This window comes from Carassius gibelio, chromosome B24 (assembly GCF_023724105.1).
Source record: "Carassius gibelio isolate Cgi1373 ecotype wild population from Czech Republic chromosome B24, carGib1.2-hapl.c, whole genome shotgun sequence".
NCBI lineage: Eukaryota > Metazoa > Chordata > Actinopteri > Cypriniformes > Cyprinidae > Carassius > Carassius gibelio.
Window position 1 is genome coordinate 15,939,793 of NC_068419.1, and position 25,814 is coordinate 15,965,606.

Consider the following 25,814-nt stretch of genomic DNA (forward strand, 5'->3'; position numbering starts at 1 on the left):
ATATGAAGTGTACACAGAACTAAATAATGATCTGAGATATCATCACTTGGCTGAATAATTTCAACACTATCAACATCAATTCCATGTGACAGTATTAAATCTAGAGTATGATTTCGACAATGAGTAGGTCCTGAAACATGTTGTCTAACACCAATAGAGTTCAGAATGTCTATAAATGCTGATCCCAATGCATCTTTTTCATTATCGACATGGATATTAAAATCACCAACTATTAAGACTTTATCTGCAGCCAGAACTAACTCAGATGTAAAATCACCAAACTCTTTAATAAAGTCTGTATGGTGCCCTGGTGGTCTGTATACAGTAGCCAGTACAAACATAACAGGGGATTTATCATTAACATTGGTTTCTCTGGATAATGTTATATGAAGCACCATTACTTCAAACGAGTTATACTTGAAGCCTGCCCTCTGAGAAATCCTGAAAACGTTGTTATAAATTGAAGCAACTCCTCCCCCTTTGCCTTTTAGACGCGGCTCGTGTTTATAACAATAATCTTGGGGGGTGGACTCATTTAAAATAATGTAATCATCAGGTTTTAGCCAAGTTTCTGTCAAACAGAGCACATCTATATTATGATCAGTTATCATATTATTTACAAAAAGTGTTTTCGTAGAAATGGATCTGATATTCAATAAGCCAATCTTCATCATTTGTTTATCCATTTTGCATTTGTTTTTTATTTGTTGAACCTCAATTAAATTGTTAACCTTAACTTGGTTTGGACGTTTTTTGTAATTTCTAGTTCGGGGAACAGACAAAGTCTCTATAGTGTGATATCTAGGTGAAAGAGTCTCTATGTGCTGAGAATTAACTGACCTCTGTGACGGGAGGCAGCTAGCAGACGGTCGGTTTAGCCAGTCTGTCTGCTTCCTGACCTGGGCCCCAGTTAGTCAAGTATAAACACTAAGACTATGTGCCATATTTCTAGACAGAAGAGCAGCACCACCCCAGGAGGGATGAAGACCATCTCTTTTAAACAGGTCAGGTCTGCCCCAAAAGCTCGTCCAATTGTCTATGAAACCTATGTTATTCTGTGGGCACCACTTAGACATCCAGCCATTGAGTGATGACAATCTGCTATGCATCTCATCACCACGGTAAGCAGGCAGGGGACCAGAGAATATTACAGTGTCTGACATCGTGCTTGCAAGTTCACACACCTCTTTAAAGTTATTTTTAGTGATCTCCGACTGGCGAAGTCGAACATCATTAGCGCCGGCATGAATAACAATCTTACTGTATTTACGCTTAGCATTAGCCAGCACTTTTAAATTTGCCAAGATGTCAGGCGCTCTGGCTCCTGGTAAACATTTGACTATGGTGGCTGGTGTCTCTATATTCACGTTCTGTACAATAGAATCGCCAATAACTAGAGCACTTTCATCAGGTTTCTCAGTGGGTGCATCACTGAGTGGGGAGAACCTGTTTAATGTTTTGATCGGAACAGAAGAGCGGTGTTTTGACCCACGACTACGCTGCCTCACCGTCACCCAGTTGCCCTGCTGCAGGGGCTTTGCTGGAACCAGACAATGTACAGGAGTCCCTGAGCTAGACGCATCCAAAGCCGTATCTAGAGCCCTAACATTGTTACTGTCCTCAATTAAAGTTTGGATGCGTGTCTCTAATTCTGAAATCTTCTCTGTCAGCCTAACTATTTCCCTGCATTTATCACATGTGAATCCCTCATCAGCGACAGAGATAGATAAATGACACAGTCATCAAATGACGCTAATGACAAGCTAACGAGTGCTAACGCTTTGCAGGTGTACTGCAGTCACGGAAGAGTGAAGGTCAAAGTTAATCTGATAAGATTGATCGGTAATATCAGAAATATGGTGTGAATTAAGTGTGAAATAATTGATCACAACATCAGGTGTTCGTTTGCTAATGGAGAAATGTTGAATTGTCCGTATAGAAAGCACTTAATGTAATTACTTTTCCAATGATTAAAGTTTTATTTTCCATACTGTACAAAGAGTTTATCAAATGTCTTTTCTAAAAGTGAAACATATTTGTCTTAAATGTATTTATTCATATACAGTATACAGAGAGAGAGAGAGAGTGAGACGTTACTTCCGGGTCCAAAACATAGCTGGTTTTTGTGCACTTTGGCTAGTGTCACGGTTGGTAGAACTGTCATCTCTGCTGATCACTATGTGAGGTGAGGGTGGAGTGTGTGTCTCTCGTCTGCACTGATTGTTTCATGTGTGGGTCTCCGTTAATTGTTAATCAGCTACAGCTGCCACTCATAACCTGCTCCCTATTTATTGCCCTGTCTTTGATCTTGTGTTTGTCTGATCATTGTTTGAAACTCCCTGTGGTGACGCAGGTGTCCGAGCTCACCCAGCAGATCCAACAGCTAACCATTCCAGCTGCGCCACCCACACTGTCTGTTCCCCGGGCTGGGAAGTCTTCATCATCCACTCTACTTCCGGTGACTGAGATGGGCCAACAACACCTACTCCTGTCAGGCCCTCCTGAATTCAGGAGCCGAGGTAAAGTTCATTGACACCCATCTAGCTCAACAGTTGAAACTCCCCATCATGTCTCTCTCTCACCAGATCTCCGTCAAGGCACTCAATGGCGAAAGAACTCCCCAACATCACCTTAACTAATGGACCCATAACCCGGATCACCTCCGGCAATCACACTATTGCCTTCCTTCTCCTGGACTCCCCTGTGGCACCCATTGTCCTTGGTCACCAATGGCTGGCTAAACACAATCCACGAGTGGATTGGGGTTCCAACTCCATCACTATGTCTTGAGTCCTGTCTGGTGTCTACTTGTTCTTCTGTGTCTGGTTCTGTGTTTCAGGAGAAGGCAGCGGTTCTGTCAAATGTGCCCGCAGAGGATCTGGACCAGAAGGAGGTGTTCAATAAGACTTGGCTGCTTCTCTTCCTCCGCATCGTCCCTATGACTTTGCCATAGAGTTATTACCAGGTAAGTCCCCGTCTAAAGGCAAACTTTACTCTCACTCAATATGACATTGTTTTTTTCTTCGTCTCTCCAGGAACACGTTCAGCACATCAGGCGAGTACTTCAGAGGTAGCTAGAGAATGTGCTTTTTGTCAAGGCAGAGAAATGTGTTATTCAAGCACAGTCTGTTTATTTCCTTACATCGTCTCTTCTGAGGGAGTACATATGGATCCTTACAAAGTTAAGGCTGAGATAGATTGGCCAAGTCCAAATTCCCATAAGGCCCTACAGCGGTTTCTGAGGATTACCAATTTTTATCTGCATTTTATTCGCAACTTCAGCCAACTAGTCATGCCTTTGACCACCTTGACCTCCCCCAGAACGATGTTCAGGTGGTCCGATACAGCCAAAACTGTATATACCAACCTAAAAATTTGCTTTGTTTCGGCTCCCATCTTAGTCTCCCCTGATCCCACACGTCAGTTCGTGGTGGAGGTCGACACGTCAGAGGTGGGGGTTTGTTCAGTGCTTTCCCAATGTGCTTCCTCAGTTGACAATATGCACCCTTGCATGTTTTTTTCCCCATCACTCATCACCCACCGCACATAAATATGACACTGGTAATAGAGAATTGTTGGCCTTCAAGTTTTTTTTTTTTTTTTTCGGACGTTTTGACTTTTCTTTATCGTACTGCCTGGGTTCCAAGAACATCAAAACTGTTACGGTCCGATGTTATTCGATGGGGTCATTGCTCCAATGTCGCTTGTCATCCAGGAGTAAGCTGCACTGGTTGCTTAGTAAAGCAATGATTTTGGTGGCCAATTATGGCTTGCGACATTCATGATTTTGTTTTGGCCTGCTCGGTTTGTGCCAGTTGTAAGACATCTAACCGACCTCCAGTTGGGTTACTCCAACCGCTGATCTCTTGGCCACTGGTGATAGGGGGCGTCGTGGGCGAGAGTGAGGGAGTGAAAAAGAGCAGATACCCACATCCCCGGGTTGCCAGTATCAGGGCCACTTCATTGTCTTCTGTGAAGACTTAGCAAGCCCCATTAGACAGGGGACACCAGCTTCACTGCAACTGCTCTCTCCACGTAGGGAATATCTATGTACCCCATTGGTATTCCAACATCATGGATAATGAGGACAGAGGAGGGAGACAAGCAACTTCTGTCCATAAAATGGGCTGTCCACAACTTTGTCACCTCCTCATACACCTCCGGGAAGAAAGGAACCGGGGCAGAGCGTGGAGGACAACTTGTGGCCATCATCAGAGGACAGGAACTGACCACAACCAAGAGAACACGGACAGAGCGGCATCTTTAAAAAATGCAAACCATCCACAATTGCTCTTTTAGAGGAAATTTTCTCTTTTATTTGAAGTGCCTAGGAGAATCGCTGAAAAGGGACATCGCTGTTCATGCCGTGCCGCCAACCAGAACAGACGGATGGCTTTGTGGAGTATAACAGATTTCATTCAACCATTCAGCTCTGAAGTAAAAGTCTGAATGAGTGGATGCATGCAGTTACCTTATATACCTGTATGTATGGGAAGTGGCTCGTCATGCAAAATCCACTAGCCAATTTTAATTGGCATTTTTTCATAAACTCAAGAGATGATTGGAGCTTTTAAGCTGACCCCTAATGTCATTATGAGATAATTTGTCATGAACGACAGATAGGGAGTTCTATTTACTGCCAGAATTTACCAGTTAAATGCAGCTCTGCTAAACTAAAGCATTAATTGTGACATTTGAAATTTTGATGTCTGCTAATGAAATGAGTTTGAGGCCAGACTACCTGTTTATGTAATTGTTATATAAACATTTTTCATCTTGAAGCAATAACATATTCATACATACATGTACTTCGTACATCAGTAACAAAAAAATTACTTTTTAAAAAAAACCTTGCCTGAGTTTGAGGTGAGACATTTTTTGCGCTACATGTGACAGCCTGCAGAACAGCTGTGAGAGAAAGGTGTTTGTTACATCTTCTCTGACAGGGCCTGATAAGCAGTTTTAGAGGAATCATGCATTAACATGCTGCCATGTCTGTCTCTGTGTCTGACGCACTCATTAGTACGTCTCTCGACAGTGTCTTTGATCTTTGAAACAGAACTACAGATCACTGTGGAGATCTACGGATCATGCCCCATGGAAACAGAGCTAATACACTGTGTCTTACAATACCGTTACAAGACAAGACACCAACACCACTTCATATCATATATAGGTGCATCTCAAGAAATGAGAATGTCGTGGAAAAGTTTTTTTTTTTCAGTAATTCATCTCAAATTGTGAAATTTGTGTATTAAATAAATCAATGCACACAGACTGAAGTAGTTTAAGTCTTTGGTTCTTTTAATTGTGATTATTTTGGCTCACATTTAACAAAAAACAACCAACTCACTATCTCAACAAATAAGATTACTTCATAAGACCAATTTAAAAAAAAAATTGTGAATTGTTGGCCTGCTGTTTAACTGTATTTACTGTACATGTACTCAATACTTTGTAGGGCTTCCTTTTGCTTTAATTACTGCCTCAATTCGGCGTGGCATGGAGGTGATCAGTTTGTGGCACTGCTGAGGTGGTATGGAAGCCCAGATTTCTTTGAAAGTGGCCTTCAGCTCATCTGCACTTTTTGGTCTCTTGTTTCTCATTTTCCTCATTTTCAGGTCTGGTGAGTTTTCTGGCCAGTCAAGCACACCAACACCTTGGTAATTTAACAAAGTTTTGGTGCTTTTGGCAGTGTGGGCAGGAGCCAAATCCTGCTGGAAAATGAAATCAGCATCTTCAAACAGCTGGTCAGCAGAAGGAATCATGAAGTTCTCCAAAATTTCTTGGTAAATGGGTAGAGTGACTTTTGGGTTTGGGTTTTCAGAATAGATCAAGACCAGCAGATGACATTGCACCCCAAATCATCACAGACTGTGGAAACTTTACACTGGACTTCAAGCAACTTGGTCTATGAGCTTCTCCATCCTTCCCCCAGACTCTAGGACCTTGGTTTCCAATTTAAATACAAAACTTGCTCTCATCTGAAAAGAGGACTTAGGACCACTGGCAACAGTCCAGTTCTTCTTCTCCTTAGCCCAGGTAAGACACCTCTGATGTTGTCTGTGGTTCAAGAGTGACTTAACAAGAGGAATACGACAACTGTAGCCAAATTCCTTGACACGTCTGTGTGTGGTGGCTCTTGTGCCTTGACTCCAGCCTCAGTCCATTCTTTGTGAAGTTCACTCAAATTATTGAATCGATTTTGATTGACAATCCTCATAAGGCTGCGGTTCTCTCGGTTGATTTAGCATCTTTTTCTTCCACACTTTTTCCTTCCACTCAACTTTCTGTTAACATGCTTGGATACAGCACTTTGTGAACAGCCAGCTTCTTCTTGCCAATGAATGTTTGTGGCTTACCCTCCTTGTGAAGGCTGCCAATAATTATCTTCGGGACACCTGTCAGATCAGCTGTCTTCCCCATGATTGTGTAGCCTAATGAACCAAACTGAGAGACCATTTTAACCATATTCTAATTTGTTGAGATAGTAAATTGGTGGGTTATGTCACGGTTGGTAAACCAAGCACCAAGACCCTCACCGACTTCATGCACCACAGTGTCAATAGAATGGATCAGCAGCAGGAGAGCATCTCGAACACCGGACGCACTGTCCAAGCGCTGGTGGCACCCGGGGAATTTCCAGGACCACTTCCGGCCAGAGCCGCGACTTCCGGCGCCGGAGAACTATGCGGGTGAGCCAGCATTTTGTAGAACCTTTCTTAACAAGTGTTCGATGCATTTTGCTCTACAGCCCCGCACTTTCGCTACGGAGGAATCCAAAGTATCGTTCACGCTCACACTTCTCTCTGGCAAGGCTGCCTTATGGGGGATGGCGGTGTGGGAAAATCAACACCCGTGTGCCTCATTCCACCTCCTGTCTGGAGAAATGAAGAGAGTCTTCGACCGGGCCGCGACCGGCAGGGAGGCCGCCCATCTCCTCTCGGAACTCCGGCAAGGATCTTCATCCGTCACCGAATACTCCATCGAGTTCCGCACCCTGGCGGCCGCGTGCCAGTGGAACGAGGCGGCGCAGTGGGATAGATTCCTGCATGGGTTATCCGACCGTGTTCAGCAGGAGATCTACCTCCTCGAGCTGCCCCCTACTCTCAACGAACTTATTGACCTGGCGTTGCGAGTAGACATAGACATCTGATCATAACACCTACTCATTCCCGGTAATAGAGCCAGCCCGAAAGTAAATCTGAGGCTACTATCGGGTGGTATCTCCGCTGAGAAGTCCTCACCTACATCATCGACCCTCCTTCTGGTGAGACTGCGGTGGAGGAATCAACATCATGAATGTCAAGCCCTTCTGGACTCCGGAGCCGAAGGTAATCTCATTGATTCCTCACTTGCACATCACCTGAACATTCCTGTCCGTCCTGTGTCTCTCCCCATCCATGTCACCGCACTCAATGGCCAGGAACTGCCTCACGTCACACAACTTACAGAACCCATCACACTCATCACATCTGGAAACCATCAATAAACCATATCCTTTTTTCTCATGGACTCCCCTGTTGCTCCCATTGTTTTAGGTCACCCCTGGTTGTTCAAACATAATCCACGAGTGGAATGGGGTTCTAACACTGTCACATTTTGGAGTGAAAGTTGTCATGAGTCTTGTCTGGTTTCTGCTTGTTCCTGTTTCTGTCTTTCAGAAGGAGACCATGGTTTTACTAAACGTGCCCGTTGAGTATCTGGACCTGAAGGAAGTGTTCAGTAAGTCCCGGGCTGCTTCTCTTCCTCCGCATCGTCCCTACGACTGTGCCATAGACTTAGTGTCAGGTAAATCTCCGCCTAAAGGCAAGTTATACTTTCTTTCTATTCCTGAGAGGGAGGCCATGGAGAAATACATTTCTGATTCCTTAGCCTCTGGGTTCATCCGTCCTTCCTCTTCTCCAGCGGGGGCGGGGTTCTTTTTTGTGGGTAAGAAGGATGGTTCGCTGCGACCTTGTATTGATTACTGAGAGTTGAACAACATTACAATTAAGAACACTTATCCTTTACCACTCATGTCTTCAGCTTTCGAGAGGTTGCAGGGAGCATCTGTATTCACAAAATTGGATTTACGTAATGCTTATCATTTGGTCCGCATCAGGAAGGGGGATGAAGGCATCACAACTTTGAATTAACACATGTGGAATTATATATGGAATTATATACATGACAAAACAGTGTGAAACAACTGAAAATATGTCATATTCTAGGTTCTTCAAAGTAGCCACCTTTTGCTTTGATTACTTCTTTGCACACTCTTGGCATTCTCTTCATGAGCTTCAAGAGGTAGTCACCTGAAATGGTCTTCCAGCAGTCTTGAAGGAGTTCCCTGAGAGATGCTTAGCACTTGTTGGCCCTTTTGCCTTCTGTCTGCGGTCCAGCTCACCCCTAAACCATCTCGATTGGGTTCAGGTGCGGTTACTGTGGAGGCCAAGCCATCTGGCGCAGCACCCCATCACTCACTTTCTTGGTCAAATAGCCCTTGATGCCTTCAGTGTGACTCTACAATTTTCATAGTCATGAAAATAAAGAAAACTCTTTGAATGAGAAGGTGTGTCCAAACTTTTGGTTTGTACTGTATATATACTGTATATATGGTACGGAGTTGCCATATGGCAACAATTCATTTAAATCCTTGTTATTCTGAAAAAAATACGATATATCACATTAAGGAGATTAAAAGGGTAGGCCTATCGGTAGCCAATGATGTGCTGTTTTTAAGTCACATGACAACTGAATGTCCTCCCAAAACTAATTTTCTCACTGTCACCCTGACACAGAAGACACCTGTTGAAGTGCTCCAGAAATTGCTCTATTAACCCAATTTCTAAACATATTTTCTCAAGGGGGATATTTTTGCAACATCTTTGGTAAGTAAATTAGATATTTTAATTCATAAATCAATTTTGTCTAACACAGTTTTACTGTAAATTAAGAAAATATCAAGGCTGCCATATGGCAACTCTGTACCACTATGGGAAAATAGGTGCATTGCCATTTGGCAACACTGTACCAAAGTGGAATTTCAGTAATGTATTTCCCAATTGGGATTTTTCATAGATAGTAGCATCAATACAATTATCACAGTTATTTAATTATTTGAATGATTTTTATTGTAGTTAAGTTATATTTATGTATAAATAACAAAATTATGTCTTCTTTTCAGAAAATGAATACAGCTATATTTTATGGAAAGGGCAATAGGAAGAGTGCAGAGTTGGCCATCATGGAGATGAAAGGGAGATGCAAATACCCTGACTGCAGGGAGATTGTCCGCATGAAGTGCAGCAAATGTGACTTGCACTTTTCTATCACAGCTGAAAAGAACTGCTTTTTGCAGTTTCATGAGATGTCACGAAATGTGACATGAGTTGGATTGAGACAGGTGCACATGGATGGACTGGGAAAACTGAACCCCCAGTTGCTCCCCAGGCGCAGGATCTATAGCTGCCCACTGCTCCGGCTGTGTGTTCACTTCTCACTGCTGTGTGTGTTTTTTTTATTTACAGAGTGTGTTATATGAATTTGATATGCATATATGGTACAAAAGCAATTTTTTTTTTCCGTTTGCAAGTATTACAATACTTTTAAGTACCATTTTGAAGGTTAAATGATAGGAAATTACTTACTTTTGGTTTGCATGAGTTCCAAGTATAAAAATCTATCAATATCTAAAAGAAATGTCAATTTAAATAGAAAGGTAATCATTATTTAATAGAAAAACTACTTTTTTGGCCATTTTCCATTGTGGTACACTGTTGCCAAATTTTTCAACATTTTTTTATTTTATTTTTAGAATTGAAGCTCTTTCATGTAATAAAAACTTATTTTAAAAAATAGTTCATGGTTAGAACATAATGTGTACCATATATATATATATATATATATATATATATATATATATATATATATATATATATATATATAAGGAAATTATATACAGTGTTGGGCAAGCTACTTTGAAAACATAGTGAGCTAAGCTAACAGTTACTCATCATTAAATGAAGCTTCTTTACATTAAGACTATAGCCCTGGGAAGTGTAACAAGCGAAGCTACAGCAACATGGCAAAAGTAGTTTACTAAAACGAAGCTTTTTATTTTGTTTTTTATTTTTTTTATTCTTTTTAATATTGAACCAACATCATACAAGTCAATGCACTCTTACTGATGAAGAAAACTGTCAGTCAGACAGATAGAAAGGCATAATAGTTCAGTTTAGTTGTTTATTCAACAACTGTCCCAAACCAATTTCAATGCACTGTGGGCAAACAAACCACCAATGAATGACTGCATTTGCATTAACTTACATTAACAAAGATTAATACTGTAATGTATTGTTAATCATATGCTCATGTTAATACATTACGTAACATTAAATAATGAAATCGTATTGTATAGTTCAAATATGACGTTTTTGACTTTTGACGAGCAAATGCATTTTCCTGGCAGTGCATGCCATCGCATTTAGGTTTTCATGAACTTTTTCATGAAGGTTATATAGTTTTCTGTCACTATGTGGGCGCTCAGTTTTGTCTTTATTTGGCCAAAATATCATATTATAAAAGATTCAGCTCTTCGCACAAGCTTATTGTTATACAAATCATCATGGTACAGGGATCAACGTTAAGGATTTTTTCACATTTTTACTAGCCCTACCAACATTTTCACTGGCCGTGCCATAATAAATGAAATAGTTACTGTTATTATTGTTTTGATCTGTTAACTTGTATTCTAATAAATAAGCTCATATGATACCAATATTTTAGATACCAATTACATTTTACAATTCTCTATTTCAATTTCGATATCACAGCGAAAATTGCTAGGCAAAACTAAACATAAATATAAAATGTAAATATTATTCAAGACAAGTGACAGCAGCTATAGACATGCTCTAAAACCTGTTAGGGCAGAGCATATACACAAACTCATTGAAAATAACCAAAACAATCCAAGATTTTTATTTAGCACAGTGGCTAAATTAACAAATTACCAGATGCCACCTGATTCAAATATTCCACCAATGTTAAATAGTAATGAATTTCTTCACTGGTAAAATAGATAACATTAGAAATACAATAGTGTATGTAGATTCTACAGCGTCTAACACTTCAGTTTCATCCATCGCACCCAAAGATAAACTGCAGTGCTTTACAACTATAGGACAGGAAGAGCTAAATAGACTTATCACTGTACCTAAACCAACAACATGTTTATTAGATCCTGTACCACTAAATTAATGAAAGAGTTGTTACCTGTAGCCGAAGAATAGCTTCTCAATATCATTAACTCGTCGTTATCTTTAGGTCACATCCCAAAACCATTCAAGCTGGCGGTTATCAAGCCTCTTATTAAGAAACCAAAACTTGATCCTAGTGTACTAGCAAATTATAGGCCTATTTCAAATCTTCCATTTATGTCTAAAATTTTAGAAAAAGTTGTGTCTGCTCAATTGAGCACTTTCCTGCATAAAAATGATCTGTATGAAGAATTTCAGTCAGGTTTCAGGCCCCACCATAGCACAGAAACTGCACTTAAAATTACAAATCACCTGCTCCTTGTGTCAAGGCTGCATCTCATTTCTAGTCTTACTTGATCTTAGTGCTGCGTTCGACACCATAGATCATGACATACTCATAGATAGATTACAAAACTATACAGGTATTCAAGGGCAGGCTCTACCATTTTGTTTACTTAAATGGGGTGTCATCTCATTTATCATCAGTAAAATATGGAGTGCCACAAGGATCCATCCTAGGTCCCCTTCTATTTTCAATATACATGTTGCCCCTTGGTAATATTATTAGAAAATACGGAATTAGCTTCCACTGTTATGCTGATGATACTCAGCTATATATCTCAACGAGACCAGATGAAACTTCTCAATTATCTAAGCTAACAGAGTGTGTTAAAAATGTAAAAGATTGGATGACAAATATTTTTCTCCAATTAAATTCGGATAAGACAGAGATATTAATTATTGTACCAAAAAACACAGAATCTTGTAGATTACAATCTGCAATTAGATGGATGTACTGTTACTTCCTCTACAGTCAGAAATCTGGGTGTTATATTAGACAGCAATTTGTCTTTTGAAAATCATATTTCCAATGTTACAAAAACTGCATTCTTCCATCTTAGAAACATTGCCAAGCTACGAAACATGTTATCTGTTTCTGATGCAGAAAAGCTAGTTCATGCATTTATGACCTCTAGACTGGACTATTGTAATGCACTTCTTGGTGGTTGTCCTGCTTCGTCAATAAACAAGCTACAGGTAGTCCAAAATGCAGCAGCTAGAGTCCTTACGAGGTCAAGAAAATATGATCATATTACCCCAATTTTCCAGTCTCTGCACTGGCTACCTATTAAGTTCCATATCAGTTACAAATTATCATTACTTACCTATAAGGCCCTAAATGGTTTAGCTCCTGCGTACCTAACTAGCCTTCTACCATGCTACAACCCATCAAGCAGCCTAAGGTCACAAAATGATGGACTTTTGGTAGTTCCTAGGATAGCAAAGTCCACTAAAGGAGGTAGAGCTTTCTCACATTTGGCTCCCAAACTCTGGAATAGCCTTCCTGATAATGTTCGGGGTTCAGACACACTCTCTCAGTTTAAATCTAGATTAAAAACGCATCTCTTTCGCCAAGCATTCAAATAATGTATCTCTTAAATTGTGAGTGTAGTTGCATCTGATCAAATGTGCATTTTTATTCATTAGCTTGGGTTAAACTAATTTTACTTTGTTGGAACAGCAGCTATGCTAATGATGTCTCTATTTTGTTTCTATGTTTTGCCATGAGATTTACATCCTGTGGTAACTAGGATTTACACAAGCTCCAGTCTGGATCCAGAACACCTGAGAAGAGATGATGCTGACCCTCAGAGGACCCCAGATGATGCTAACCCTGAATCAACAAACAGAACTAACAAATATTGCTACAAATGACTGCATCATATAATAATTATTAATTAATAATATTAATAATGTTCATCGTCTGGCTGACTACGTCTTTTATTTAAATTAAAAATCCTGTCAAACGTGCACAAACTGACAGTCACCACCATAGGCTACTACTAAATATTGTAGAAACATAATTTTCTGTAAAGTTGCTTTGTAACGATTTGTATTGTAAAAAGCGCTATACAAATAAACTTGAATTGAATTGAATTGAATCGGCATGGTAACCTAGGCACAAATAGCCATAGGCCACTAGTGTTAAGCCAGTTGGTGTAGTGTCCCAGCCACACTGATAGTAATACATGCAGTTCATATGACTCTTCTAAGCAGCAGCAGCAGAAGCATAGCAGATATATTCCGCCAATATAAAATGCATTAACATTGTCATGTACATTACCATGCCAATCCCTCCACTGCTCAACATTCAAATACTTGGCTAGTGTTAGATGTAGCAGTAGCAGTAGCAGTGCACTTTAGAAACCCTTCACCTTCCCCAGCTCCAAATGTAATTGGACACATAAATGCAGTCATAAATAAAATGTTCATTTTTTAAATTTTGTTGAGAATCCTTTACAGGCAATGACTGCCCTAAGTCTGGAACTCATGGACATCACCAAGAGACTGGGGTTCCTCCTTTGTGATGCTTTGCCAGGCCTTTACTGCAGCTGACTTTAGCTGTTGTTTGTTTTCAGTTCTTTCTTACTTTTGTTTTGTCTTCAGCAATTGAAATGCATGCTCAATCAGGTTGAGATCAGGGGATTGACTCAGCCATTGCAGAATATTCCACTTCTTCATCTTCAAAAACTCCATGGTTGCTTTTGCTGTATGTTTTGGTTCGTCATCTACTTGTATTATGAATAGGGTTGGGAATTGTTAAACATTTTTCCGGTTCTGGTTCCAGTTCCGGTTCCACTTAACTATTCTCCACTTGCTGCCAGGATTCTGACTAGAACCAGAAAATCTGAGCATATCACACCAGTCCTCAGGTCCTTACACTGACTTCCAGTTACATTTAGGATTGATTTTAAAGTACTTTTACTCGTATATAAGTCACTAAATGACCTAGAACTGAAATATTTTGCAGATATGTTCACTGAATATAAACCTAACAGAGCACTCAGATCACTAGGATCGAGTCAGTTAGAATCAATCAATCAATCACCTTTATTTATATAGTGCTTTAAACAAAATACATTGCGTCAAAGCACTGAACGACATTCATTTGGAAAACAGTGTCTCAATAATGCAAAATGATAGTTAAGGCAGTTCATCATTGAATTAAGTGATGTCATCTCTGTTCAGTTAAATAGTGTCTGTGCATTTATTTGCAATCAAGTCAATGATATCTCTGTAGATATGTAGAAATACCAAGGGCTCACACAAAACAAGGGGAGTCCGCCTTAAGTTACTATGCTGCCCGCAGTTGGAATCAGCTTCCAGAAGAGATCAGATGTGCTAAAACACTAGTCATATTTAAATCTAGTCTAAAAACCCATCTGTTTAGCTGTGCATTTATTGAATGAGCACTGTGCTATGTCCGAATTGATTGCACTATATGTTTTTTATTTTATTTTTTATTTTTTTATGTAAAATCATTTTCTGTTTTTAAATTCATTTTAAGTAAATGTTTTAATCATTTTAAAAGTTTTAAAATTGCTTGTTTTATTTTTTTTATTATTGTTTCTTTATGATTATCTTAATTTCTTTAATGTAAAGTTATTTGAATGTACAAAATGTGCTATATAAATAAACTTGCCTTGCCTTGCTGGTTCCGTTTTTTTGTTTTAAGGAAAAATGCACAATACTCAACTACTCAAAGCTCAATCCTGTTTAATACTTACTGTCAACTTAATTTAATGATTGGCAATGTCAAACTTCAGCATATATTACAGTATACAAATTTTCATGTTCCGATTCCAGTTCCATTTAAATGAACTATAATTATATTTTTTTACTATTTTCCTTAACTGAATTTAGTGTTGCTGGAAAGTAGTAAGAAACGTTGAGTAATGCTAGTCCATCAATCATGTGCTTCAACTTTGACGTTTTTTACACTATCAATAACATTTTGCCAAATATTCCCTTGAGGTTTAAGACACTTGTTCATTTCCCTAAATTAATGAACTATAAACTGTTATACTTATAACCATGTATACACACTCACCATAAAGCCCCATGTTACAAATAATAATGCAGTCAGGAGATGGTGTGATTCAATGAGTGGTTTTCACATTTTTAAACATTTAAAATGCATGAAAATGAATATTTTCTATCTCTTTGTTTATCACTCTTGAAATTACTTGTACGCTAAATTGTCTATCCCTCATACTTACATAACAATAGCAGTCTATTTTATTTAGTGGTCCAAGCTGAAGTCAGTAAGTATATTAATGACAATATGCAAAAAACATCAGAACACGGGCCCAAGGCTGCTCACAGCGCTTGGTCACGTGTTGCACCAGAACCGTTTTTGGAACCGAAACTTAGAAATTGTTCACGGTTCCGGTTCTTAAAAAAAAAAAAAAAAAAACAGAACCGGTTCTGAATAAGAATCTGTGAATCTGTGCAGATAGTAAATCCCAATTACACTTCAGATTTCTTTCGGCTGCTTTTGTGTTCTGTCATGTCATCAGTAAACACCAGTAACCCAGTGCCACTGTAAGCTATGCATGCTCATGCCATCACACTGCTCCACCATGTTTCACAGATGATGTTATATGCTTTGGATCATGAGCTATTTCAAGCCAATTCCATACTTTTTCTTCCTGCCATTCTGGTATATGTTGATCTTAATTTCAGCCATCCAAAGAATGCTTTTCCTGAAGTATTCTGCCTTTTTTAAAATGTTTTTTGGCAAAGTCTAGTCTGGCCTTGTTTGCACTTTGTGGAGAACACTCTGTATTTGTTTGCTTAATTGTAGACTTTGACAGTGACACCTACCTCCTGGAGGGTGTTCTTCTCTTGGCTGGATGTTGTGAAATAGTTTTTCTTTACCATGGAGAAGATCCTCTGATCATCCAACACTGTTGTCCGCCATGGACAGCCAGGCCATTTATTTTGTTGCTGAGCTCAACAGTGCATTATTTTTCTCTCTCTCTCTCTCTCTCTTTTCAGAATGTACCAAACTGCTAATTTGGCCAGTCTGAATGTTCCTGCTATCTCTCTAATGCATTTGTTTTGTTTTTGAAGCCTAACAATTTTCTGTTTAACCTGCATAGAGAGCTCCTTTGACCTCAAGCAACAGCTTCCAAATTCAAATGGCACATTTAGAATCAACTCCAGACATTTTACCCTCTTAACTGATGTAGAGGTAATGAAGGAATAGCCCACATCTGTCTATGTAATGGCTTTTGAGTCAACTGTCTAATTATTTATGTTCCCTTTATGGAAAATGATGGAATATTGTGATGAGAATACCCTCAAATTAAAGCTCAGAGTGTGCAATTTAAGCACATATATAACTGTAACTTGAATATGTTTCGGTCAGCAGCTAACATGATAAAAAAAAAAGTGCCTGTGTCCAAATATATATGGACCTGACTGTACATAGATTTAACATTAAGATCCATATTCTGGATGTTTTCTCATGGAAGCAAAATATATCAAAAACACATTTGTCTAAAGAATTAAAAAAAAAACAATGGCTTTGCCTGTAGTGTCTTGCTTAAAATTATTTAAGAGAAGGTAGCTTTAATTACATTCATGATGGCTTTAAATATGGGAATAGACATACTGTAGTAAAGTTGTGTAAGTTTGTGCATTTACTCACAGGTGTAGCGGAGGTACTGGTGAGGGGTCATAAATGTACCGGCCTTGTGTATGTCTATCGTCAATTGGTACTGGAGGATGAAAAGCAGGAAAGAACTGAGGTGTAGCTGTAAAATGAAAAAGAGAGGGTTTTGTTGCATTTAAATGCTTAAACATAAGAACCATGATATACAGTTAATTGTTTTGTAAGTGTGCATTCACATAATTTATTGCAAACAAACTATAAATATATTTAAGTACACTCAAGCAAACACAAAATTTGGTGTTCAGCAACACACAGTTGCTTCAAAGCTAATTAGCAAAAACATCTTCTGTATCATCTATAATATGTCCTACATGTGTTTGTATTCACATACTATATGCAGTGTTGGACAGTGTGCTGTACTGCATTAAAAATAAAAAAAAATAAAACAACAAAAAATGATTCATCGCAACCATCAGAGAGAAGGTAGGAAGACCTTATAAAATCCAGAGCTAAACATTAAAACTATTAGATAAAATTAGTTTACAAACAGTTCTATTTAGATCTGATAGAGGGGATATAAATAAGTGCAATAAAGTATCAAACATCAGCATAAAACATCTTTCAAAGCAACTCAACATTTGAGTTTGAATCTCATTTAGTTAGGACAATTCCAAGGGCCCTGATCAGAGAGGTGTGAGCCGTTTCATAAATTGCTACACTATTAACATTTTTGCTAATACAATGTTATAATAACATGGTAATCTGATACCCACCCAAAGTAATTAAGAATTACAGTGGGCTCTGGCACTGTAACAAGGCAGGGTGCAGAAGCAGACATGTTTTTAGCTTGTAAACAACTGGCATCCGTGTGCCAGGGTGTTTAAGGGCTGTGCCCAGGGACCAATGCCCAACATCTGTGTCCAGTGCCGCACGATACAAGCTGCCAAATGCAGCATTAACACCTGGCAGCCATGCAGTGAGTGCCTCAGATTTGTAAAGCCCTGTTTTACCTCATTCCTCACCTTGAATTAAGAACTTTTATCGTTAGCGTTCCATGTGACGGCATTTAGAAAGCTAATTGGTGAAACTGCAAGTACCGCAGCTCTCATTCCAACACAAGACCTTGAGAAAATCACATCCAATAAGATCGAAAATCCAGAAAGCCAGAAAGAATTTGACACTTGACCCAAATGTGTTTTTGAGAGCTGTATTTCTTGTCCTTGAACTGAGAAAACAAATAAAGAACTCAAACAAGGATGTATTAGAAAACTGAATTCATGACCAGCTGCATGCTAGAAAACACATATAATATGCAATATGTGTATGTGGTTTAACGTAAAAAAATAAAATGTCTAAGTCATAACATAATAACATAATTTCATATATATAATTAAATAACAAAAAATAAATATTAAACTGTAACTATGCTTCCACTATTCAAGCTCGCTGATTGGTTTAAGAATAAACCACCAATTTATATTTTTGCTGCATATGCTACAGAACAACAAATTCAAACATGCATACATCAAGGCTGTCAACAACGTTAACATAAATGCCTGTCAACATGTTCCCTCCTGACTGCTTGCTCCGCTGACTGTCTACTCGCCGCCGAGCTCTGCCTGGATCTGATTTCCCGTTTTGCTGAGCAGTGCCAGCCTGAGATATTTTCTGTTCATTCTAGGGCTGTGTGATTAATAGAAATCGCCGTAAAATCACGATTTGAGCATGCACGATTTCTAAATCGCCTCATAGCACGATTTTCCGTGGCTCTGTCCTCCCGCAGTATGTTATCCGATCCGATCAGAATGCAATGTGCCTAGCGCGAGAACAGAACAGACTGGGAATATACCTAACTCCAGGTTCACACACTGTCTGTGATGCGCCTTTTTTCTGGGCCCATGTTAACGGATCAGAGCATTCACAATGCACACGGTAAAAGGCTAGAAATAAAGCGTGCGAAAATAATTAATATCTAGCACATTAACATAGACAGAATTGTGAGTGCACAAGATGCAGTTTGAGTGAGAGGAGACACATTTTAAGTGCACACACTCTCTCCGGACGAGAGCAGCGTGTATCTGAGCAAGCACGGTTTTGTGACAGAACAAAGGAAATCTGCGTGCGAACAGAGAGATTCGCGCTCATGCATTATTTTAATGTGCTTTCGCGTTACAATAACGCACTCTCGCTGCTGCTTCTGCACCTCATACACAGACTTACTGCAAACTGCAAACGGAGTAGGCCTACGTGTGAACCTGGATAATGTATAACAAATCTATTTCTACCCCTGAGGCACCGCTACAATGATCTCTATGAACAATGCATGGCAAAAAAGAAAAAATGTCCCTGGACACAGGTTTTACTTATATATATATATATATATATATATATATATATATATATATATATATATATATATAAATGTTTTTTGCCATAAGTCTTTACATTTTGTTTCACCTTTACTATAGTTATTATTTTGACTTATATATGTTCTAGAGACATTACAACTTTTTGATAAAGCTCTTATTGGTTTTCTTTTGGAAATATGTTTCAAATCCATCCTGAATGAATTTATGACTGTAAAGCATACCTGTGTTGTGTGTCAAAATTGTGATTCAAATCGAAATCGCAAAATTTATCGAAGAAATCGCGAAGTTAACAAAAAAAAGAGTACTAAGTTATTAACCCAACAATAGCGGGGTCAGTTAATTTTTTTGCAGTGGGCCGTGCAAACATATGTGTTTGGTTGTGTGGGCCGCGAGTTAAAAAAGGTTGGGAACCACTGATGTACATTATTGTTTCTCCTCTATGCCCTGCCTTTCAGTAATGAGTCGATTGTTACAAAGCTCATCATTCTGAAAAGCGAGGTGTGCTCTGATTGGCCGAATACCTCAAGTGTGTGATGGAAATTCTATGCCCCTTAACACTGTGATGCCGTGTGTGCCTAAAGGGTCTGATAAAATTTCAGGACACCGGCGCAATGAGACAAAACCACTAAAAACACACTACAAATGAGCCATTTGTTGCATCAAGTGGGGACATACTGTAATGATTCTTACTGTCTTTTTATGTGTTGCGTTGCATATCGTGCTGCATAAACATAAGACCATGTCTGCATTTGTGATCGGAGTAAGGACAAACAAACTCTAACAGATACTCTACACTGGTTTGAATCATCAGTTGCCAATCCTTCACATATCTAAATGTCCTTACAGACTGTGAGTCAGAAGTGCCAGACTGTCCTTGCAAAGTTAGATTTGCCACACTTTATAGAAACAGACACCGGCATTGTAGCCTACTCTCAGAGGAAACAGTCCTTGTCCTCCGCAAAATGCCCAGCACACATCTGAATATTTGGGTTGGACTGTTCTGGAACAGTGTTGTAAATAAAACTTAACCACTGATTTCTAGTTGTGTCCTTGTAGGACAGCCAAACAAAATAGTTTCACTTTAACAATGAAGCACAGCATCTCCACAATATGGCGCGAGTGGAAACAGCGAGAATAAAAGTTACACCTTCCTTCTTTCTGTGAAAATTTGGGTGACCATATGCAAATCTTCCCACATCGTGACGTAGACATGTGGGGGCATGTTAGAATGAGCTGTTTTAGGTAGGAGTGGTTGATGTTTATAAAGATTATCTCTTTGAATATGAGATTTAAGTCTTTGCAACTTTACAGATCTTCCTTATGCACCAAGAGCTTGCAACACTCCAAAGAGAAAGGAAAAAATTTTAATCGCATCATATGACACCTTTAAACATTGAAGTTACATACAGCTGCATCCTCTAGAGGTCATTTTGGGGAACTCCTTCAGCATACATCTAAACGACAATAACATTGGCAGGCAACAGCCTGTGATGTCATCACTCGGCGCGACTACAGTATAGTCATCCTCTTCTTCGTCTTCAAGGACTATTTAGTTTAAAGAGCATTTCCGAATGCACAAAAAATTATTCTTCTTCTTTACTATGACGAGCACTAGTAAGGCATTTAAGAAGTGAGTGGATCCATGTCCTCGTTATTTAACACCTGACACAAATCTTTGCATCTTTTGTGTCGGAGAAGAGCACGCAAGCGATGTCCTCGAGGGGGCAGCTTGCGTGCACTGTGAGCTTTTTTTTTTTTTGAAAGAGCCTCACTCTCATTGTCTCTCTGTCACGCTATCAGTCTCTGTTTCCTGGGTGTCCCCTAGTGAGCGCACTTCTCCTTAGGCACTTCACCATAGGCACTTTAATTCCGCTTGTCTGGTCATGTCGTCACAGTAATTGCACTCCAATTAAATCGCACAGGTGTTGACTATCCTTAGTCATTAGTCTCCCTATATAGAGCTGTCTTTCTCTGTCGTCTTTATGGAGTCCTTACCCTATGTGTGAGTTGTGCTTGTCTTGTGAGTCTTCTCGTTACCTTCTTGTTCATCCGCATTCTTATCCGTTTCATCCGGTTCCCTTTTTGTTTGGTTTGTCTCTCTAGACAGTTTTATTTTGTATTTAACCTGTTTGTGCAATAAACCTCACCTGCAATTGGATCCTACGTTCTCCTTGTGTTTTTCCCATAACCCAACCGTCACAGAAGGACTCCATCATGCCTAGATCCAGCGGTGTGAGATTTCGAATCTGTTCCCCAGCCACCATGGAGGAACGGAGGGGGAGATTCCGGAACTTAACCACCCTTCATCAAAAGGGAAGCGAGGTGGGTGGCCTGGCGCAATTGTTTTGGACTTTGGCAGTCGGGTTAGGTTACAATGATGCAGCACTAAAAGATTTGTTTAATAATTGCCTGGATGATCCTTTACCTCAATGGGAGATGAAGGGGTTAGAGATCCTGGACTTTTGGGGGTTTACCAAATACCTGCACCATCGTGCTCAGTGGGATGCAACAACCACACCAGAGTTTCCAGACAAGACTGCCACCTGCCCAGCGCCACCGCACAAGATGGCCGCCAGCCCAGTGCCACAGCACAAGATGGCCGCCAGCCCAGCGCCACAGCACAAGATGGCCACCAGCCTAGCACCACAGCACAGGATGGTCGCCAGCCCAGAGCCACAGCTTAAGATGGACGACTCAACGCCTGAGTCTCCAGACAAGGTGCCGCCGACTCGCCATCGTGGAGGACGGAGGAGGAGGAGACAGGCGTCGACCGTCCCTCAAGGCCTGGAGAAAGTCCCAGAGGCCGAGGCTGTTCCCAAGGCGGAGCCCGATGCAGTTCCCGAGGCGGAGCCCGATGCAGTTCCCGAGGCGGAGCCCGATGCAGTTCCCGAGGCGGAGCCCGATGCTGTGCCAGAGGCCGACGCGGTGCCCGAGGCTGTTCCCGAGGCGGTGCCCGAGGCTGTTCCCGATGCCGAGGCGGTGCCCAATGCCGAGGTGGTGCCCGATGCCGATGCTGTTCCCGATGCCGAGGCGGTGCCCGATGCCGAGGCGGTGCCCGATGCCGAGGCGGTGCCCGATGCTGTTCCAGAGGCCGATGCTGTGCCCGACGCCGAGGCGGTGCCCGATGCCGAGGTGGTGCCCGATGCTGTTCCAGAGGCCGATGCCGAGGCGGAGCCCGATGCTGTTCCAGAGGCCGACGCGGTGCCCGAGGCTGTTCCCGAGGCGGAGCCCGAGGCTGTTCCCGATGCCGAGGCGGTGCCCGAGGTGGTGCCCAATGCCGAGGCGGTGCCCGATGCAGTTCCCGAGGAGGTGCCCGATGCCGAGGAGGTGCCCGATGCCGAGGCGGTGCCCGATGCTGAGGCGGTGCCCGATGCTGAGGCGGTGCCCGATGCCGAGGCGGTGCCCGATGCTGTTCCAGAGGCCGACGCGGTGCCCGATGCTGTTCCAGAGGCCGATGCGGTGCCCGATGCCGAGGCGGAGCCCGATGCTGTTCCCGAGGCCGATGCTGTTCCCGAGGCGGTGCCCGATGCTGTTCCAGAGGCCGATGCCGATGCTGTTCCCGATGCAGTTCCCGAGGCGGTGCCCGAGGCTGTTCCCGATGCCGATGCAGTTCCCGAGGCGGTGCCCGATGCCGAGGCGGTGCCCGATGCCGAGGCGGAGCCCGATGCTGTTCCCGAGGCCGATGCTGTTCCCGAGGCGGTGCCCGATGCCGAGGCGGTGCCCGATGCCGAGGCGGTGCCCGATGCCGAGGCGGAGCCCGATGCTGTTCCCGAGGCCGATGCTGTTCCCGAGGCGGTGCCCGAGGCGGTGCCCGAGGCTGTTCCCGATGCCGATGCAGTTCCCGAGGCGGTGCCTGATGCCGAGGCGGTGCCCGATGCCGAGGCGGTGCCCGAGGCTGTTCCCGAGGCCGATGCTGTTCCCGAGGCGGTGCCCGATGCCGAGGCGGTGCCCGATGCCGATGCGGTGCCCGATGCCGAGGCGGAGCCCGATGCTGTTCCCGAGGCCGATGCTGTTCCCGAGACCGATGCTGTTCCCGATGCAGTTCCCGAGGCGGTGCCCGAGGCTGTTCCCGATGCCGATGCAGTTCCCGAGGCGGTGCCCGATGCCGAGGCGGTGCCCGATGCCGAGGCGGTGCCCGATGCCGAGGCGGTGCCCGATGCCGAGGCGGAGCCCGATGCTGTTCCCGATGCCGATGCAGTTCCCGAGGCGGTGCCCGATGCCGATGCGGTGCCCGATGCCGAGGCGGAGCCCGATGCTGTTCCCGAGGCCGATGCTGTTCCCGAGGCGGTGCCCGATGCTGTTCCAGAGGCCGATGCCGATGCTGTTCCCGATGCAGTTCCCGAGGCGGTGCCCGAGGCTGTTCCCGATGCCGATGCAGTTCCCGAGGCGGTGCCCGATGCCGAGGCGGTGCCCGATGCCGAGGCGGTGCCCGATGCTGTTCCAGAGGCCGATGCGGTGCCCGATGCCGAGGCGGAGCCCGATGCTGTTCCAGAGGCCGATGCCGATGCTGTTCCCGAGGCCGAGGCTGTTCCCGAGGCCGATGCTGTTCCCGAGACCGATGCTGTTCCCGAGGCGGTGCCCGAGGCGGTGCCCGAGGCTGTTCCAGAGGCCGATGCCGAGGCGGTGCCCGATGCCGAGGCGGTGCCCGATGCTGTTCCAGAGGCCGACGCGGTGCCCGATGCTGTTCCAGAGGCCGATGCGGTGCCCGATGCCGAGGCGGAGCCCGATGCTGTTCCAGAGGCCGATGCTGTTCCCGAGGCCGATGCTGTTCCCGAGGCCGAGGCGGTGCCCGAGGCGGTGCCCGAGGCTGTTCCAGAGGCCGATGCCGAGGCGGTGCCCGAGGCGGTGCCCGATGCTGTTCCGGAGGCCGAGGCAGTGCCCAAGGCCGAGGCGGTGTCCGATGCTTTTCCGGAGGCCGAGGCGGGGCCCGAAGCCGAGGCGGTGTCCGTTGCGGTTCCGGAGACCGAGGCGGGGCCCGAAACCGTTCCCGATGCGGTGCCGGAGGCCGTTCCCGATGCAGTGCCCGAGACCAATTCGCCCTGGGGGACTCCGACAGTGACCATGAGGACGTGGTGGTCATCCGCTCCGCCCTGGGGGACTCCGGCGGTGACCAAGAGGACGTGGTGGTCATCCGCTCCGCCCTGGGGGACTTCGGCCGCGACCACGTGGAGGTGGTGGCCTTCCGCTCCGCCCTGGGGGGGCTTCTGCTTTGACCACATGGGTGTGATGGCCCTCTGTTCCGCCCGGGTGGGCATCACCTAATGTCCTCCATTTACCAATGTTTTTGTTTTCATTTGTTTTTTCTATTTTCCTCCGTTGGACCTGGCCCTCCGTCCCTCCCCTCTTTCCTTCCGCCGGTCCACCACCCTCCTGGACTCCTTGTTTTGTGTTACACCTTCCTGTCTCTGCCTTTCCATCACGTCTGGTTGTTCCGTCTCTTTTCTTCCATTTTACCTGGTTGTCCTGTCTTTGTCTCTGTCTCTCCATTCCACCTGGTTGTTTGTCTCTGTTTTCTGTCCCTCCCCCTAGTCCGCCTCCGCTTCACCTCCCTCCTACCTCTTTTTCTGTTGGGTTTTCCGGGGTTTCAGGTGGAGCATCTGGTAGCTGCTCCGTAGGGGAGGGGGTAATGTCACGCTATCAGTCTCTGTTTCCTGGGTGTCCCCTAGTGAGCGCACTTCTCCTTAGGCACTTCACCATAGGCACTTTAATTCCGCTTGTCTGGTCATGTCGTCACAGTAATTGCACTCCAATTAAATCGCACAGGTGTTGACTATCCTTAGTCATTAGTCTCCCTATATAGAGCTGTCTTTCTCTGTCGTCTTTATGGAGTCCTTACCCTATGTGTGAGTTGTGCTTGTCTTGTGAGTCTTCTCGTTACCTTCTTGTTCATCCGCATTCTTATCCGTTTCATCCGGTTCCCTTTTTGTTTGGTTTGTCTCTCTAGACAGTTTTATTTTGTATTTAACCTGTTTGTGCAATAAACCTCACCTGCAATTGGATCCTACGTTCTCCTTGTGTTTTTCCCATAACCCAACCGTCACACTCTCTTCTTAAGGAAGGAGGGACAGCCATCGGTTCAGGACCCTATGCTGCTGAGGCACGGAGGAAAATGAGTATGTGGGGATTGCAGATGGACCCGGCTGATGAGATAAAAAAGGGTCTTTCTTTTTTGTGCTAAGCAGTCACAGACAACAGTGAGATGCTGGATGAAGATGCTATTTCTCTTACATAATCTGATGCAGTGGCTATTGCTCTACTGGCTCAAAGTCAGGATGAGCAGGAAATGTCAGATGAGGACGAAGAAATGGACACTGAGTCGCCCCAATCCTCCTGCTATACATATGATGAGCTGCTTGTGGTTATGGATTGCTCCACAGCGAGTGTTGACTTGGTTATGAATGGTTAATGAATGATTATGAAAAGATGCCCCCTAATGCTGGCCTGCTATCTTTCTATGGGGGAGACATCTTCTCTTAACCAGTTAACCTGTCCCCACATTATGGGCCTCACAGCTGAAAGTGCTCTACCTAACTTAAAATTGTAACAGTTTCCTACTTCAGTGTATTACAAACATGATTTTAGTGTCTTTGGAGAGAAGACCCTTTGGGATTTACTTTTTATCAACTAGATGTGATAATGCTCAAAATATTAAGTTATAGACACTGAAGTGCCTTAACATTTTTTTTTTACCACACTTAAATATGTTTTTATTTGATATAAAAATACATTAAATCAGTCCTG

At 43.0% G+C, this 25,814-nt stretch overlaps 1 protein-coding gene across 1 annotated transcript in view; it reads right to left on the reverse strand.

Moving 5' to 3' along the window:
* Positions 1-25,814, reverse strand: part of gli3 (GLI family zinc finger 3) — a 214,904-nt gene that overhangs the window by 134,953 nt on the left and 54,137 nt on the right. The window contains exon 2 of the mRNA XM_052596680.1: positions 16,741-16,846. Within this exon, the coding sequence (XP_052452640.1) occupies positions 16,741-16,846 (106 nt within the window). The remainder of the gene's footprint in view (positions 1-16,740; positions 16,847-25,814) is intronic.